This window comes from Coloeus monedula, assembly GCF_965178545.1.
Source record: "Coloeus monedula genome assembly, chromosome: 3".
In the NCBI taxonomy this organism is placed as follows: Eukaryota; Metazoa; Chordata; class Aves; order Passeriformes; family Corvidae; genus Coloeus; species Coloeus monedula.
This window is the reverse complement of record NC_138783.1, coordinates 28,387,048-28,405,124: the sequence shown is the minus strand read 5'-3', so window position 1 is coordinate 28,405,124 and position 18,077 is coordinate 28,387,048. Positions and strand designations below refer to the sequence as shown.

Below are 18,077 nucleotides of genomic sequence, written 5' to 3'. Positions count from 1 at the left end.
TCTTGCTCTGCTATGTGTGAGGCTGCAGCTTTCCCACAGCCAGGTGTGTCTGTGCCACCAGGCACAGACTGATCAGCAGAAACTGAGCAAAACTGCTGTGGTGAGTGCCCAGGGAAATACAGAACTCACAGAACATGAAATACAAAAAAGGCCTAATCCTGTTCTTGCTCCCTGGCCCATCAAACCTGGACTGTGCTGGTGGATTGTCTGCCCACACTTCAGTGGGTCGCTGGCAGCTGCTCCTCAGGCTTGTGGTCTGTCTGGTGCCAGGCTTTCAGACCTCTTTTCCTACTTCGAGGCTAGTCCAGCTTGCAGTTAGCTAACGGATCCCCAGCGTGCATGCGTGCAGAGGAAATGACTGGGATTAGCTTAATGCCAGGCCAGGACAGATGGTGGTAATCCAGAGCAGGGCTCAGCCACACAGGCACGCTGACCAGCAGCCAATCTCCGTGTGACTGGCTCCTTCTATTTATTCCTCTCTCCATTTCCCATGCTCAATTCTCCCTGATTTGATGCCTCCCTTTCTCCTTTGATCCTTCCCCTCAACACCCCATAATAAGTTTTGCTCCCATAATCTTCCTTAAAACATTGCATGATAAACTTTACACAGTCCCACAGTTACCTCAAACATCCCGTCACAGATCTGCTCTTTCCCACGCAGCCCATGATAATACTGCTTTTTTATCAGTTGTGAAGTTTCTGGCTGAAGCTCTTCCAGGTTGCACTTGAGTGGTTCCTGTAATGGTTCAATCTCTCAGTGTCTCGGGAGTCCTGGTCTTTGTTACAGACCTTGTTATCTTCTGCTTTTTAGGGCTTATTGATCTGTGTGTTTTATTTACTATAACCCTGTTGGGGGGAGGGGGGGTTGATTTTTTTGTGTTGAATAGCCATTAACCAAATATATTCATAGTTGAAAATTAACTTTTTCCCCATGCTTCCCCAGTGAATTAGGGCAGGGAGGAGCCTCTGAATATGACCATCTCTGGGCTTGTGTGGTGAGGTCTGGATTGCTGGATATAAAGGCTCCAAGGGAAGCTTTTCGGTGCCTTTCAGAATAATTAAATAAATGCTGGGTGCAATAGGACCCAAGGGAAGGAATTTTTGCTTCAATACTGCATTTCTAGTGCCCCCCATCTGAATAAAGACTGTGAAACTGGGAAGTGTTCAGAGAGGTCAAATACATCCTAAATTTTGGTGAGAGAAGCAGCAAGAGTACCTCAGTGCCTCTTTAAGCCCTGGGCCTGTCCTTTCAGGAGCAATGCTGATCTGTCCCACTGCCTGCTGAGGTCCCCATGTGAGTGTGCCACCTCAGCTTGAGAACCAGTTTATCCTGATAACCCCAGCAGCAGTTTTCCTGCTTGGAAACCAGTTTTCCTGGTTGGAATCCCAAGGTAACTGTGTGGTTTCTAGCAATCTCCAAAATATGATGGAAGTTCAGCCCTGAAATGCAGGAATAGCTGCTGCTTTAACTGTGTCAATAAAACTTCTCTCTTGCCGAGCATTGTTCCAATCACTTGGCATGCCTGCAAACCTTTCGTTATAGCTGGGAAGAGACGGGAAATTTTCATCTCCCTTTGGTGGTTTGATCTCCTGCTCTTGATTTCAGCCATGGTAGTTATTGCTGCTCAGAGAGATAATGTTGAGTGTGACATTGAAATGCCACTGTTGAGCTTCCAAAGCAGTACTGGGAATGCAGCAGCTGGGGGGACAAAGCTTGGTGGTTTCCTCTGCATTCTGGTACAAGGCTGTGGTCACATTAGGTTGGTGCTTTGCAGCTGCCTGCTTACTCTGGGAATCTTTTGTTACCTGAAAGCTGAGATTTCTGGAAAATGTGACTGCTGGATCACCTTTCAGTGCCTTCCTTTAATGTGTTTTAATATCTGAAAGCTGCTGATAACGTGGCTTGCGAGAGCTGAGACACAGCAAAGCAAGAACTGAGGCAGAGCAAGGATTGAAAGCAGATCTGAGGGGTAAAAATGCTGTCATAGATTAAAAGCTGGTTGAGAGAAGTCGTGATATCTGTTCCGCTGTGCTGCGCCCAGTCCTTCTCCCCGAACTGGGAGTTTGTTGGAGAAGCCTTATCAGGGCACCATGAAGACAGCCAGCTGGCAGCTCCTGCCTTGCAGGCTCCAAAGAGCTGCCAGCTCCCCTCTACATGCCGGGAGGGAGAGGCAGGCACTGCGCTGCTGCACCCTTGGGGTGGTGCAGGAAGGAAAAGGAAGACTTCTGGGGACAATAGTGCGTAATGGAAAGAGAAGAGACTCCAGCAGGGACGGGGGTCGGTCACTGATTCCAGTGATGTCATGTGCTGTAATGTCTGCTCGGGGCCAGGCATGCAGCCTCTGGTTGTATTGCCTCATGTCTGGCTGTATCCAGAGGAAGGATGTCCCGCACTGCACGTTTCAGGGACTTGGGTATGAAATTTGGATCTTTGTTCACACACTGCCTTGCACATAACACCCATAGATATGGACACTTTTGTAGGGGCTGAATCCACAAATGGCTGAAGTCCCATCAGTGGGTCTTGCTCCTCCAGGCTGTCCATCCCTGCTAGGGAGGACGTGGAGAGCTCCTGAGGAGGTCTCACCTGCCTGATGGAGTCAGTAGGGAAGTGCTGAGAAGGTAAGGTCAGTGAGGTCCTGCGTGGTAGCAGTGCCTAGAACTGCCTTGTCATGAACACCTGGCTCCAAAACTCCCTCCTGGACTGGTGGCTGTGTATTTTTAGAAGAAAATCCATTCTTTCCTTTGCTGTTAGACAGGAACATTTCTGTGTGTTGTTAAGTGTGGCCATCACCCAGCCGCAGGTGGCAGCTGCTCCTCTGCGCCAATTTCTCCACATTTGTACCCAAATCCAGGCAGCTGACTGGGCTGATGGCTTTGCTAGGCTCAAAACTTGTGTGTTCATTGCAACATCTTCCTCTGATTGTATTGAATTGGATAGAAGCAATTTTAGGGGTCAGTTTCAGTGAAGAATCTTGGAAGTTGGAAGACTTGGAGAGTTTACACTGAAATATTTCAGCAGTGTGGCGCAAGGGAGAAGATACCGCAGAGGTACTCGGAGGGAAGGAGAGCAGGGAGGTGGGGTATAGACACACCAATGGGACCTATGCCTTACAAAAAGAGCCTCTGTGAAAGCTGTGGAGCCAATCTGGACAGGTTTCAGCTATGAAGCACCTTTGCAAGGAGGACGTGTTAGCTACCACAAGGTTCTGAGATCTGGGAGAGGAGGAGCCTCTCAACAAGGCAATGGATGTTACAGCTGGGCAAATGTAAAGGAGACAGGTGATTTTAACAGGGGGTTGCCACGTGGGGAACCTACCTTGATTTGCCCGTGGAGGACAGTGGTAGAGGCTTAATCTCTTTTTACTGTGCTGTCAGCAATTAGACACAGTGCCACACGAGTACCTGACCTGAACTACAGGAGTTTGCACTGCCTGTTTTGTACAGGGTCAGAAAATGCAGTGCTTTTTTTTGGCCTTAAAATCTGTGCAAGTAAGATAAGTATCACCATGTTTGTGAATAAGTGTCTTCTCTTAACATTGGCTACAGGTATGATTTTAAGCTGTAATGAGCAGCTCTGCATGTCAGCAGCTGCAGTCCAGCAGTGCCCCTGTTGACCCTGAGCTGATAAACTGGGGGCAGGAGCGGTTGGAGGGTCTGGAGAAGTGTCAGAGGTTTGGTGAACCAGGAGGTGAAGATGAGGAGAAGGAGCTGCTGTGCTGCAGTGAGACTGAGGCCCAGAAGAGGAGTGCTGTGGTCCCCTGGTTGCTGCAGGATAACTAGAATAAGTCGGCCTTTTGCCCCAGCCATCTTCTGCATCAATAGGAATCCTTTACCCCAGCAAGTATCCTAAGTAAGGGAAGTTAGAGAAAAAAGGAGGCCCTGTCCTCTCCAGGAGACAGCAGGAGTGTTGGTGAGAAGAGGTGCTGGAGGTCTGTAGCCCAGTCCCTGCTGTCCCGGCACGAGGTCACATCACTGGATTTGCATAGCTGAGCTCTGAGAACCACCACGGACGGAGATCCCACCACCTGCTCCAGTGCTGTGCTGGCCTCCCGGTAAAAAAAGCTTTTCCTGATGGATGGCAATGCTTTCCTCCACTGGCATTTCATTAATCAGCTCCACTTGCTGGGTTTCCCCAGCAGGACAGGAGCAGGCCAAGCAGAGCTTGGGAAAGCACTTGCTCCACGGTTTGTGGCGTTGCTCTTGCCTGTGCTCCTTGCTGGCTGCATGCAGCAGCAGATCCCTCCGGTCTGACCCTGCTCGCCCAGGTACAAGGGTGTGGAGGGGTAAAACCAGGAGTATGTGAGGGGGGAGGATGCTGGCAGAAAGCACGCGCTGCCAGGCACACTGGCAGGCTGTGGCAGCGTGGGGGGCGGGTGACAGGACGTGGCAGCAGGAAGGAGGGAGTCAGCAGTGGCTAAAAGGTCACATGCTGGGAGGTTTCCGAGCTGGAGCTGTCACTGCTGCTTCAAAACAAGCTTCTTGACTGGGATCCCTCTTGTCCATCTGTCCTTCTCTTTTCCCTCTTTATTTGGTAGCATTGCTGCTGGGCACATTGCTCCCTACCAGCTGCTGTTGCAGTGCTGTTTTTTGGAAGATGGGAATCTCTTCTGCCTGTCCATGAGGAAAGCCTTCCTGCCCTCCTCTCCCTGGACAAAAGCACTGCTGGCCACCACTCAGCCTCTCCAGTCAAAGGCAGAGCACAGGAACATCGCTTGAGAAAAGCGTTAAAAAGGAGGTGACAGAAGAGGAAAGCTCACTTCTTTCCCAACCTAAGCCCATCTCAGAGGGACTGAAGTCCAGTTGAGTTCCAGTGGTCATGGGTGTGCCGGGGGGATGCAGACAGTTACTAGTGGGAGAGGAGATATTATAAATGCAGCTGGGGGCTGCTGTGGGGATCCTTGAGTCACAGGCAGGACAGAGGAGACAGGCAGGCCACAGGATATAACTGATGCTGGACACAGCAAGGCAGGAGAGGGGAACAAATTTGATTTGGCCTGCTCCCAGGCCAGGAAGGCAGAAGAGTAATGGAGGGATGGAGGAGACTTGTAGCCCTAGAGGAGAAGCAGCAGGGAAGATTCAATAGGCAGACTCTTAGCCAAGACTCTCAAAGCTGGCCGTCCTCAGTGGAGCTGGGAAGTTCCTGGAAGTGTGGATTGAGCCATACCTTTGATCCCAAGGGAAGGGCTGTAGCACACTGCCCCACCAGAGCACGCCCAGCTCCTTCCACAGAGCTCAGTGTAGTGTGGTGCTGGGCATCTCTTTGAATTCAAACCCACCGCTCGCTCACCCCTTGCTGACGGCTCAGCTGAGACCGCTTTGTGCAAAGGCCGCACTCGGCTCAGCTCCTCACTGGAAGTCCTGGGGGAACGGGCCAGGAGCACACAGACAGCAAGGGAACACAGGTGTCTACATCCATAAAATATTTATGTAGGGATTGATTTGTGTGCAGCCTCCTCACACCAGATAACGGGGTGAGTGGCGACGGCAGCGCTTCTTGCAAAATTCACCTGGGGTCGGGGTTGGCGGTAAGAGGGAATGACCTAAAGAAGGCTAAAATGAGGGACATGAAACAAGACCCGAGGCTGCTTTGTGAACAAGGAAGGAGGAAGCCAGTTGCAAGCCAAGCATGACATCTGAGAGGCTGCCTCCACACAGCCTCCTCTGCCCGCTGGCTCGCCATTGTCCAGCGGCAGCTCCCCGTAGGCGGGCTGCTAGCACAGCAAGGGCAGGGCTGTCTTGGGGGGCTCGAGCGAGGATAACGAGAGGGTTTGGGGGTGCAGAGGCAAAGTTATGCCCTCTTCAAGGGGGGGCAGCTCTGGGAAAGCACTAAATTCTATGCAAAAAAAAAAAAATATTAAAAATTAGGAGGTAGAGGCACACTGTGTTGCGGCTGGGCTAGTTACGGGAATCGGTACCAGGCGGGGCTTCAGCTAGCGGTGCCGGAGAGGGACTTTCCCCCGGGGAATCCTGCTGGACCCGGCCGCATCCCTTCGCCCCGGGGCGCCCCGAAACCCTCCGGGGAGGCCGAGCCGCCCCACGGCGGGGGGAGAGGCGGGGGGCGGGCGGAGGAAAGGGAGGTTCTGCCGTGTCCCCTCCTCTGCTCGCTCCGCCCGGGGCCGGCGGCGGGGCGCGGAGGGGAGCGGGGACGGCTCTCGGAGCCCGCCGCCGCCGCCGCCGCCGCATCCCCGCCGCAGCGGAAGCCGCGCCCCCGCCGCCGGGGCTGGCCGGGCGCATCCCCCCCGCCCGGCGCTCCCCGCCCCGTCCCGCCGCCGCCATGAACCCGCTCTTCGGCCCCAACCTCTTCCTCCTGCCACAGGAGCAGCAGGGGCTGCCGGGCCCCGAGCTGCCGCCGCCGCCCGCCGCCGAGCCCCTGGCCGGGGAGCCGCCCGCCGGCCCCTTCCCCGCGCCGCCCGCCGCCATGGCCCTCCGCAACGACCTGGGCTCCAACATCAGCGTCCTCAAGACGCTGAACCTGCGGTTCCGCTGCTTCCTGGCCAAGGTCCACGAGCTGGAGCGGCGCAACCGGCAGCTGGAGAAGCAGCTGCAGCAGGCGCTGGAGGAGGGGGCGGGCGGCCGCGGCCGGGGACCCCCGCGCCGGGACCAGGCGGTGCAAACCGGCTTCGTGGGTCCCATCCGCACCCTGGGGCTGGGGCTGGGGCCGGGGCTGGGGCTGGGGCTGGGCTCGGCCCGGGCGCTGGGGTCCCCCGGTTCCCGCCCCGGTGGTCCCGGCCAGCCCTCCGCCTTCTCCGCCGGCTCCCGCTTCATGCCCGGCACCATCTGGTCCTTCTCGCAAGCCCGGCGGCTCGGCCCGGGGCCCGAGACCACCCTGGTGCAGGGACCGGGCGTCTCCTGGGTCCACCCCGACGGGGTGGGGGTGCAGATCGACACCATCACCCCCGAGATCCGAGCCCTCTACAATGTGCTGGCCAAGGTGAAGAGGGAGCGCGACGAGTACAAGCGCAGGTGAGAAGGGGCGGCGGGAGGGAGGGGCACCGGCGGAATCCCCGAGGGACCGAAACTATCGCCGGGGAGGCTGCAGGGCTCTGCCCGGTGGGCGCTGTGCGGGAGAAGCAGGGAGGGAAGGCGACAGTCCTGGCCAGACTTCTCGGGAGCACGGGCTGCAGGCAGCATGGGGAACAATGTGGACCCCTGAAAGCATTTGTTTGTGCCTGTGTCTCCTCTCTTGCCACCTGGTGTGTGAACTCTCTACGGATGTTCGTCGAGCCTTTTTCCATCTTACCAACCTGGCATGAGGGACTAGAAATGCCTTTCCAAGCAGGGAAGGAATAACTTGAGGAATGACTCCAGGAGCTGTGTTGTAAAGGCAAGGGGATCTGGAAATGCTTGGGAAGGAGGAGCCGCCTGAAAGTAGGTGAGGAAGGTGGACATGCAGCAGTGAGCGGGTTTGGATTGGAAAAGGCTGCTGGGAAGAGAAAAGTTCTCTGGACGCGTTCTCTGGACCCCTCAGCAGGATGACTGGCTCCCCTAGGCCCTTTCCCTCGCCAGTGCGCTCCAGCTGGCCCCTCAGCAGCAGAGAGCCAGGGCGGGACACCCCACTCCTCGGGGGCTTTCCTCCCGACCCAAAATAGCTGTGGCTTGGTATGTGCCTTGGAGAAGGGTGAAACAGAATGTAAAGCTAATCTCTTGGCCGGTTCTTCTTTCCTGTGCAGGGTGGCCGCTGCTCTCGCCGCGCGCCGGCACCGCTTTTGTTTCAGGCCAGTTTGCGAGGCTGCTCCCGGATCTGCACGTAGGATGAGATCAGGCTGGGGCTGGTCGCGGGGTCAGAGCACAGGGCCGGGCGAGAGCGTCACTGGCAACTGACACCACCCCAGTGACTGGTTTTGGGGTTTTTCAGAAGTCACTTTACGATGCTTTAGAAGCAGTTAGAAAGTTTCTGATTCCACACCCAACTCCCTGCGGGAACTGTGCCACTGACCGGTTCTGCACAGCCACGGGCTCTGGTGCCAAGGTCACGGCTGGGGTCCAAGATGACACCTTATGCTTTTGGCTTTATAAGGCTTAGGCTGAGCAAACTGGCCTGTCAGATGCTGTGAGGGCACTGAGCACGGCACATGGAAACGAAGAGTTGGCATCTCTTCTTTCCTGCCAACTGCTGCATGTACCTAAGGCCTTTTTTTTTAAGCCTGAGGGCAGGCTCCTTCTCCAGAGGGGAGCAGCACTCCTTGCCTTGCATTTTCAGATCGGGCAGTGGGAAGCTAGAGCCAATTTTTTAGCCAGGAGAGCTTGAGCCTCAAAGTGGGTCAGCCAGAGAGGATCAAGTTGGGTTTGTTGGTGCTGCTGAAACTTTGGGAGAATGGAGAGCTTTTCCACGTTGTCCCTCTCTGGCAAGTGAGCTTCAGGGAAGGTTGCAGAGGGGGTGACAGAGAGACCGCTGAGGGTGAGCAGGGGGGGCACCACAAGCTGCCATGAACCAATGTTACTGGTGGGATCTATTTTTGGAGTGTGTTACCAAGAGCTGGGGGAAAGCAGACCCCACCCCCAGACCCTATCCAGCACTGGGAACTTTCTGACGGGTACAGCCAGGTCCCAAACAGGGGAATGGGACAGGAGGATCCCGTTTCCACACCCTTCTTCATGCTGGGGGCTGACACCAACATCCCTTGGGAGCTGAGAGTTCCCTGCCATGGTGGGCTGTGATCTGCCATGGGAACAGTGCAGCTGGTGTCATGCCTTTGCCACCTGCCTGGAGACAGATGGAAGAGCCCATATTAACACAGGACTTCCCAGTTCTCTGACCCATGGCTTGGGTGCTGGAGCTTGTGTTTTTTTCAGGACAGTGTTGCCACCATGCATCCCACAGCACTTGGAGCAGTGCAGCAGGAGCTTCCCTCTGGATATGCAGGGCCTGAAATTCAAATCAGGGATCCAGGAGGGGTGGGGGGGCCGTAGGGAGAGATGAGAATAGTTGCAGCAGCAGGAGAGAGGCTCATAGGAGCGGCACTTGGGAGGAGCAGGCTGAAATTAGGTGGCCTGGATAGGGGCAAAGGGTGCCTGTATCATACAGACCTGCTAAGTGCTGGGGATCTGGGAGTCTCATCACGTTTGTGCTGTCTGCTACATTTACTGCTTGTGTTCACTAGTAGTTCTTATGTTGGATGTTGCAAGGAGACCCTGGAGGTATGGAATGAGTAGTGCTATGACACAGTGTGTGTCACAGAGTGGTTTGGGTTGGAAAGGACCTCTAGGGACTAGCTAGTCCAACCCCCCTGCTGTGGGGTTTCACTAGATCAGGTTGCTCAAAGCGCTGACCTTGAACATTTCCAGTGATGGGCCATCCACATCTTCTCTGAGCAACCTGCTCCAAGTGTCTCACCACCATCATAAAAATTTCTTCCTCATGTCCAATCTAAACCTACCTTCTTTCAATTTAAAACTTTCGCCTCCTGTCACCGCAGGCAAAAGGTCTGGTAAAAAGTCTCTCCATCATTTTTACAAGCCCCCTTGTTTATTAAAATGCTTCAAGAAGGTCTTTTGTTGTTGTGATTGCCCTCCAAGGAGCTGTGCCAGGCTGCAGGGCCTTCCCCATTAAGGTAAGCTCAAACATAGTTCAGATGTGGCAAGAGGGGGATAAGTGGAACTTCAGGCCCAGAGCAGCCCAAAGCCCCAGTGTGCCCTGACCCTGCAGGATGGGGTAAAACACCCCAGTGCCTGCTGCAGTGAGCAGGGTTTTTAAAGATGGGGGAATTGTTTCTTTTGCTAAGTGAACTTGTTGAAGGGACACACCTGGCAGGGACAGCACTGCATCTTTTCACGTCCCTGCCTTTGGGAGGGCTGTCCCATAGCTGGCAAGGAGATGGTCAGGTCCGCCTGCAGCTGGGACCCTCCTGCACTCGCTGTCTGCCTTTGGGGAGGTTGTTGCTTTGCAGCAGTGCAGGAAGGGCCCCCATCTCCTCTTGGTGGGCACCAGTGGCCGTGGGGTTGTGTGGGGCAGCCTCGCTTCCAGCTGGCAGCGACCTGGCGGCGGCTGGCGGCCGTGCGGGGCTGCGGGTGCAGCGCTGCAGGCAGGTTATTATTAGGAGTGGTGCATTGCAGGAGGGAGCAGGGGAGAGGGAGCCAGGCAGGAGATGAGCAGGGGAGAGGTTTGCAATGGATGGGTGCACGGGTTTGTCCCTTGTGGGGTGAATGGCTGTTTTCTCCTGCCTTTTAAGTCGGTATTTATGTGACCTGCACTCGTCTTCTGTAGCACTGGTGTGCAATGAACTCTTACCAGGATTTGCAGCTATGCTTTACGTCCCCAGTGAGTCTGGGCTATATAGAGACCCACAGGGAGGCGGGGACCAAAAAAGAGGCAGTGCCAGACCGAGAAAGATGTTGAAATTTTTTTCTTGTGGTGGAAGGCGTTTTTGTCCCTGGGGAGGGAGGCTTTGTTTGAGCAGTTCCCATATAAGGGCAATTCTACCTTTTAAGTTTCTCCTTCCTTTTTGCTTCATCTCTCTTTCCCCAAAGGGATGGGAACACTCTTTGATTCCCCTTCTGAAGCTGTGGTATGGATCCAACACCAACACAAGGAGTGCACACTTTTGTCCTTGTTAGAGTAAGGAGCAGCATTGCTAGCTTTAAGAGCTTAGAAATTCACAAGCCAGGGCTCTCCCATGTTGTCAGATTGTCCAGATACCCCGAGATAACAAATGTGAGGGCTTTTCATACGCTTTCTGGCCTCCTAGGCCTTAGGATTTATTGTTCAAACTTGGTGTCAGTAAGTGAGAGATTTTTCACATCCTTGTGCAGAGTCGCAGTGTCTGTGTTGGTGCTTGCAGGCATTAAATAGAAACCAGAGCTCACAGCCCCAGGAAGGGCCCAGCTCTGGTTGCTTTCCCAGAGTGATCTCCCTTTCTCAGAAAAATCTGGCTCTCCCAGAAGAGCCAGGAGCTGGGTAAGAATGCAGCAGCCCTGCCCCATGCCGCACCGCAGCGCATGCCAACCCCCGTGCTCCATGGGATCATCATTTAGCCAAGAGCAGTACGGCTTGATGGCCTCCCAACAGACCATGGGCTGGGCCAACACTGCAGCGTGACCCAAGATGTTGATCTCATGCAGTGAAATATAATATAATAATTGCATGGGGATGTGCACAGCAAGGCCAGGAGCCTTGCAGCTCCACTTTTTGCAAAGCTGCAGAGCCTAATACCCACTGGACAGCCTGGCATAAAGTGGCACAATCCATTCTGCTTCCTTGTGGGGTAAAACAGTGTTCTTTAATCCAACCTGTTATGCGGCAGTAGAGCCAAGGAGTCTTGTGCCCCTGCCTGGGCAGCGTGGCCTGGCACAGGGCAGCCCTCTTCGTTGGGACAGGCAGAAGAGCAGCCCTTCATGCACATGGTGGTCACTCATGCTGTGAGATGGTTTGGTGTCAAGGTCAGGTTTGTGCTTCTGGATTGCCTGAACTGCAACACTGCAGGCACACAAATGTGGTCGCAAAAATGACGTAGATGGAGGCAACTCTGGATTATATCTGCAAACCGTTTGTTGAGTGTTGGAGCTGAACTTAATGTCACCCAGGGCCGTGGGGCTCGGGGGCAGATGGAGAGGCCAGTGGGCTGTGACGAGCCATGGGCCAGCCCCAGTGTGGCAGGGCCTGCAGCGCAGCTGCCGTGCAGAGCCTGCGGTCGGTGTCCCCAGCTCCCCCCATCGCAGGGCGGGCGGCCGTGCTGGGGCAGGGCTTGTGGCCGGGGGGGCCAATGGGCTTGGCAGCTGCCATGGCCTGAAAACAAGAGGCTATGCATTCCTGGGCACGTTCTCCTTCCCACCCCGGTGCTGTCGTGCCCCACTCTCGGATAGCTTTGGGGTGAGCAGCTGCTGCTCTGTCCTCTCCCTTTGGCAGCCAGCGAGGCAAGGCCAATGGGATCTGACCGGCGTTTGTCTCCCTAGATGGGAAGAGGAGTACACGGTGCGTGTCCAGCTTCAGGACAGGGTGACTGAGCTGCAGGAGGTGAGCATCGCTGTCCCCCCTTCCCCTGCACCCCGTCTGCCCCACACTGGTGCTGATTTGCACATCTCCCTCTCCCCGGTGCAGGAAGCCCAGGAGGCTGAAGCTTGCCAGGAGGAGCTGGCCATGAAGGTGGAGCAGCTCAAGGCAGAGCTTGTTGTCTTCAAGGGACTGATGAGCAATGTGAGTCCCTAATCCTTCTCTGACCCCACAGCAGTGTCCTATCCAAGTGGTCTGGCTATGTAGAAAAGCAGTTCCTTGGTGGGGCCCATCCAGCAGTGGCAGGGTTGGTCCGGGGTGCAGTGAGCAAAGTAGGGATGTGGGAGCAGTCCTGCACGAGGGGGAAAGTGGGGCACTGATTGCCATTTGTTTTCCTAATATTCCTCCTTTGTGCCCTTTCTGTGGTGCTGTGGGTTCAGAACATCACGGAGCTGGACACCAAGATCCAGGAGAAGGCCATGAAGGTGGACATGGACATCTGCCGTCGCATCGACATCACTGCCAAGCTGTGTGATGTGGCACAGCAGCGGAACTGCGAGGACATGATCAAGATGTTTCAGGTGAGAAGCGCCCGCTGCTGCTCCAGACTCAGCCACCAGCTCTGGGGAGGAGAGTTCCCAAAGGAGGTAGAAGAGACAACACCAGCCCCCTGCTAGGGGAGACGCTTGGTCACCCTCGCCCTTGTTCCTTGCGGTCCCTTGCTTTCTGTCTCTCTTGGGAGGACCAGGCAAAAGGGCACAGAGAGGAGGTGGAAAGCTCCAGATGTTGCTTTGGACATCTAGAGTCCCCTCAACCTCTTGCTGACCTGTTGTGTTGGGCCTGGGGACCCCACAGTGGTAGGGGAACAGCTGCAGGAGGGAGACAAGTTGCTTGAGCGTCTGTCTCTAACTCCATCTCTCTCCTTCCCCTTCCCCTCTCCGTCATCTTCTCTCTGTCTCTCTTCTCTGTCTCTGTCTCTTTTCTCTTTCTGGATGTTGCTGCCTTTCTGTCTCGCTCTTTGTCCCTACAGAAGCAACTGGTTAGTTCCATTCAGTTGAGAAATTTTACAAATTTTAAACTTTCTATAAAAAAGGTTGGACTATAAATATTGACATATTTCACCTTTTTCAGACTGTCTCTTTTTTCCTGTTTCTGTCACTGTGTTTCCCTGTCTCTGGACTGGGGTGGTGGGTGATTTGAGTTTTTCTGCAGTAAAACCACATTGTTTTTTCTCATCAGATTCACAGATTCCATCTTTAGTTGCTTAGTTTTAATTTTAGAAAATGCTAAAACCATGTTTTATCCATTGCACCCATCTTTAACCTGATCATAATGAGCCCATCTCTCTCTCTCTCTCTCTCTCTCTCTCTCTCTCTTTTCTTCCTTCCTTTATTTCTGTCTTTCTCTCTTTCCCTGCCTTTCTGTCCCTCCACCATTCCTTTCCCCTCCATCTCCTCCCAACTCCCTGCTCCTGACCTCGGACCCGGCCTCGTTTCTGTAGTCTCTGCACTTGTCTCCCGTTAAGGTCCCAGCCTCGGTGGGGCGGAAGCGGGAGCGCAAGCAGGTCAGCGACGAGGACACCTCGCTGTCAGAGAGCGATGCCTCCCGGAAGCCTGACGAGGAGGAGGAGGACGAGACCACAGCCATGAGTATCAATGAGGAAATGCAGAGGATGCTGAACCAGCTGTGAGTGCGGCTGCCGTGCACCTCTGCCCGCGGTGTTGAGCCAGGCTCCAGGACCGGGCTCCCTGCTGGTCCCAGGATGGGGAGGGCAAGGGTGGTCTGTGGCTTCCCTTCCCAGGTGAGGCCAAGATGGGAGATGCTGCTGTGGAGTATGTTCACCCTGTGCTCTGTGGCACAGTGGGACTGACCCCCTGGGAGACCTGAGCCCACTCCTGCTGAGAGTGGGAGCTGGTCCAACTCCCCTCCTCTTGCCCCCCATCCCACCTTTTGGGAGTCCGTGCCCGAATTTGCTGGGGGCTCCTGACCATAAAGCCAGCCCCTTCCCTGTCAGCTGTTGGGTTTGGGCACACCAGAGTTCACCCTGACCGCCAAGAGCTGCAGCCTTGCCCGTGAGCGGGAGCAAGGCTTTGGCACTGACACAGCCCCCTGCCTGCCATGGCTCTCCTGCTGGGTGCTGATGTGCTGTTCCCTTGTGCCCAGGAGAGAATATGACTTTGAGGATGACTGTGACAGCCTCACGTGGGAGGAGACGGAAGAAACACTGCTCCTCTGGGAGGACTTCTCCGGATACGCCATTGCAGCGGCAGAGGTGCAGGGGGAGGTAACAGTGGTGTCAGGGCCCTGAGGTCACATTGGGTTGGGACACTCGGTCCTGCCTGAGCCTGGGGAGATGCTCTCTCAAAGACCAGATTTCAGCCCCTTTCCCTTTGCAGGCCTGTACAGATGCTTTCCTACCTTTTCTGCATGAATACATTACAGCATCCCTGTCGAGCTCTCCTTGTTAGAGACGGGCCAGGGACCTGAGGGGTGTGCTGAGGGAAGGGTGCACACACGTTGGGGGAGCCACAGCCCATCCAGAAGAGAAAACTTCCTCTGGCTGGACTGGTCTCTGGTGATCCTTGTTCATGTTCTCCAGCCCACCTACCCACTGTGCAGCAAAACTGCCCCAACAGAGGCCTCAGTGTCTGGCCAAAGCCCTTGTCATCCCAAATCTTTGGCCCTTGGCAGTCCCCTGGGGATATGTCATGCTCGGGAATGGTCTGTGTTCTCCAAATCTTCAGTGCAATGCTGGGCTTGTTCGGGTTGATGTGGTCACTGCCCAGTGTGGCGAGTCCTGAGTCTCTCAAGTCCATGTTGGCAGGACTGACTCATGTCTTATTTGTACTACACTGTATATGTTTCTTCCTCTTTTCCCAGTGCTGCCAGTTCTTTCTCTGATTTGTCTCTCTCTTGCCTTTGGTTTCTCATGTTGGACGCTTCCCCGCCTCTAAACCTGCTGTCTGCTCTCCTCAGCAGCAGGACGACAGCCTGGAGAAGGTGATCAAGGACACGGAGTCGCTGTTCAAGAGCCGTGAGAAGGAGTACCAGGAAACCATCGACCAAATAGAGGTGGGAGAAGGAGGAGATAGGGAGGACATGGCACAGAAGGGTGTGAAATGGGGGAGTGGGTCCCTGGGGGAGGGAGACACAATGCTGGAGCAGGTCACTGGTAATGTGGGCGACAGCCCTGGGTCTGGCCATGCCCACTGCCCTGCACCACATGCCCTGGGGTCATCTCTGCACCGTTTCCCTTGCCCAGCTGGAACTGGCCACAGCCAAGAATGACATGAACCGGCACCTCCACGAGTACATGGAGATGTGCAGCATGAAGCGAGGCTTGGATGTGCAGATGGAGACCTGCCGGCGGCTCATCACCCAGTCTGGGGACAGGTGAGCTTCAGCAGGAAAGCCGGGATACTCGTGCTCTGGGTCTGAAGCCAGGGTGGTGGTGAGAGGGAGCTGAAGGGCTGGGTAGTGCTCCTGCCCTGCCCTCATGTGGCACAGAGAGAGGGCAGTTCCCAGAGGCTGCTGGACTCCTGGCTGGCCTTCACACAGGTCATGGTGCCACCTGTGCAGAAGGTAGGCAACACACGGGAGTCAACTTTGACAAGTGAAGCCAGACACCCCCGTGGAGAGAGGAGCTGCCATTGTGCAGGGACACTGTGTAAGTCCCCAAAAGCCTGTGGAGCCAGGGTGGCTCCTGGCTGGGGACCCCTGTGGTGGACTTTCACAGACCCCTAGCCTTACATGCCTTGCCAGGGTCCTGCTGTGGGCCTGCCCCTCCAGCATCTCCTCCAGCTCTGCTTCGTGCTCTTGCTCAGTGTCCTCTGGAGCACCCTCCCAGCACCCCGGGATTCCTGCAGACCCACACATGCCCCAAGGAGCACAAGGGCACTTCAGCTTCTCTCTTCCTTGCTCTGGTGACCCCTGCCCACACCAAACTGGGTCCTTTCCCTCCCCCTGGGCAATGCTCTGACTACTGCCCTTTTCTCTGCAGAAAGTCCCCTGCCTTCACCCCGACCTCCAACAGCGAGTCAGCCCCGAATGAGGAGAGCGAGGAATCTGACCGTGATCCCCCCAGCGATGCTTCCATCAGATAATGAGGGGAGGCCCTGCTCTCTCGGACCCCCTCCCTGGCATGGGGGTGCCTGAGTCACACCTGGGAGAGACTGTCAGGGACGTGGAACCGCTGGTAAACGTCTGTCGCCCAGGCTCACTCCCGTTTTGGGGTGCTTGGCAGATCCCACACACCCCCTCACCGGATACCTTGCAAATGGGAATAGCTAGATAGACCTGAGGGCCCTTGCCCGGGCTGCTTTGCCTTCAGCCCCTTCTCTATTCCCTTTCCCTGCTTCGGTTAAACCATGGTTCGGGCAGGGAGGCTCCAAACCTGCCATGGTGGCGTTCTGCAGGACCTGCTCCCAGGCGCCCCCAGACCCATCTCCTCTGGCCTCCATCCTGGTACACTTGACCTGCCCCTGCCCTCCCTGCGCTACACGGAGCCGAACGAGAGCCGTACCTCCTTGCAAACTGGACCTGACACTGGTGCCAACTGGACCGAGCCCAGGGCTCTCCCTGTCCTTGCTGCTGGCCGGGCACCTGGCTGGTCCCCACGCCGTGCCGGGCATCCCGAGCCCTGCCACGCCTTCTCCAGGGCGGGGGCTGAGTCCTGCTCACTGTGCACTTTGCTTTGCCGCCCGTCGGCGATGCGCTCACGTCTGTGTTACGGGGGCGAGGTCATTAAATGGGACAATTTCCTTTTCTACAGCTGCACTGGGTGTGGGCTCTCCCTGTGCGACGTGTGGCTTGAGGTGGGGCTGCCCTCCATCAGACACCAAGCCCACGTCAGTGGGTCCCCCCATGGGACAGTCCCATTCCTTGGGCATGCCAGGTGGGACTGGCAGATGGGACAGTGGTGAGATCCCTGTTGTGAGAGCCACTGGCCCTCGACAGGCACTGCTGCTGCATGGGGCTGCCTTGTTTTTGACCTGGAGCATCATCGATGCAGAGGCTGAGGGATTGGAAATGAAGCTGATCCTGGCTTGTGACTTGTGAACCTTCCTCTCTTCCTGTTGCCTGGTCTCCTCTGCCACACCAAGGGCATCCCAGAGCACCTTCCTGCCCACCCTCAGTCCCATATCCCACCTTGCAGTGGGGGATCCCCTGTCCCACCATCTCTTGTAGCATTTTCCTGGCTGGCTGCAGCTCCTGCTCCTCCGGTGATGTGACAGGAGGCTGGGGTCTGGCAGGGTGTCAGGAGGGAGCGAGCAGTGTGATCCAGAAAGGCAGTGGGATCACTGAGAAATGGACACAGGCTGCATAGCCAAGGCAGATGAAGCTCCAGAGAAAAATGTGCTCCTCACTAAAGGTACTGAAGAGAAAGTACATGGCAGCAGAGTTTTTGGATCATCTCTAAGACTAGGTATGGAAGATAAAATCGGGGCTTAGGGATACGAGAGTTCCTCTGTAAGTGTGGCCTGGGTGGCTGATGCTGCCGGGTGCTTGAGCTGGGAGCACTGTGGCATCCATGCACCCCAGCACACAGTGTCCGTGTTTGGGCAGGCTCTGCCTGTGCCTGCAAGATGTGTTAGAGCATGTGTTGGCATTTCAGCAGGGGCTGAGCTGGCTGGTTAGAGCTGGCAGGGAGGTGAGTCCCTGCAAATGGCAGGAGAATTGAGCAGGAAACAGGAAATCAGGGCGCAGGTGGAGCACTGCTGCTGCTGGGGAATGGCAGTTCCTCAGCTTGGGGTCTGCTGTGGCTGGGCTCCGACTCCTGACTGCCGTCTTCGCTTCTTGCAGGAGGTTGGGAAGGTGTTTCACAGGAGCAGCAGGGTGCTGGGAAGTAGCAGAAGCCCTGGCTGCCTATGGGTGTGCAGGTGGATGGGAGGTGCATGCCTCAGTGCCTGCCATGGCCCTCACCTCCATGCCACCTTGCTCAACTGTGTGCATTTCCTTTCCCTCTTCCCTCTTTATTTTTCTACCTAAAAGAGCTAAAGCCAGAGGAAGTATTTTAGTATTTCAGTCTTCTACTTTCAAGTGATGATGCCTCACACGCAGTAGATCAGGGGTCACTTCCTATGCTGCCTGGAGGCTCTTCTGTTTCATGCAAATCCCCTTTCCTGGAGGTGTCTTTGCAGTGTTTTCT

The 18,077-nt window shown here is 55.6% G+C and overlaps 1 protein-coding gene across 4 annotated transcripts; it reads left to right on the top strand.

Annotated features, from left to right (window-relative positions):
* Positions 1-6,277: 6,277 nt before the first annotated feature.
* On the top strand, positions 6,278-16,466 carry IFFO1 (intermediate filament family orphan 1; the record flags this gene model as incomplete). Of its 4 annotated transcripts, none has more annotated exons than XM_082279466.1 (9): positions 6,278-6,966; positions 11,893-11,953; positions 12,038-12,133; positions 12,370-12,510; positions 13,455-13,615; positions 14,093-14,213; positions 14,909-15,001; positions 15,192-15,322; positions 15,930-16,466. In XM_082279466.1, 9 exons carry the CDS (start codon positions 6,278-6,280, stop codon positions 16,030-16,032), a joined length of 1,596 nt encoding a protein of 531 aa, XP_082135592.1. In that variant the 3' UTR covers positions 16,033-16,466. The 4 variants fall into 4 exon arrangements, with proteins under 4 accessions (XP_082135592.1, XP_082135591.1, XP_082135590.1 ...); XM_082279465.1 differs by having other exon boundaries at positions 14,906-15,001; XM_082279464.1 differs by having other exon boundaries at positions 13,431-13,615.
* Positions 16,467-18,077: the final 1,611 nt, after the last annotated feature.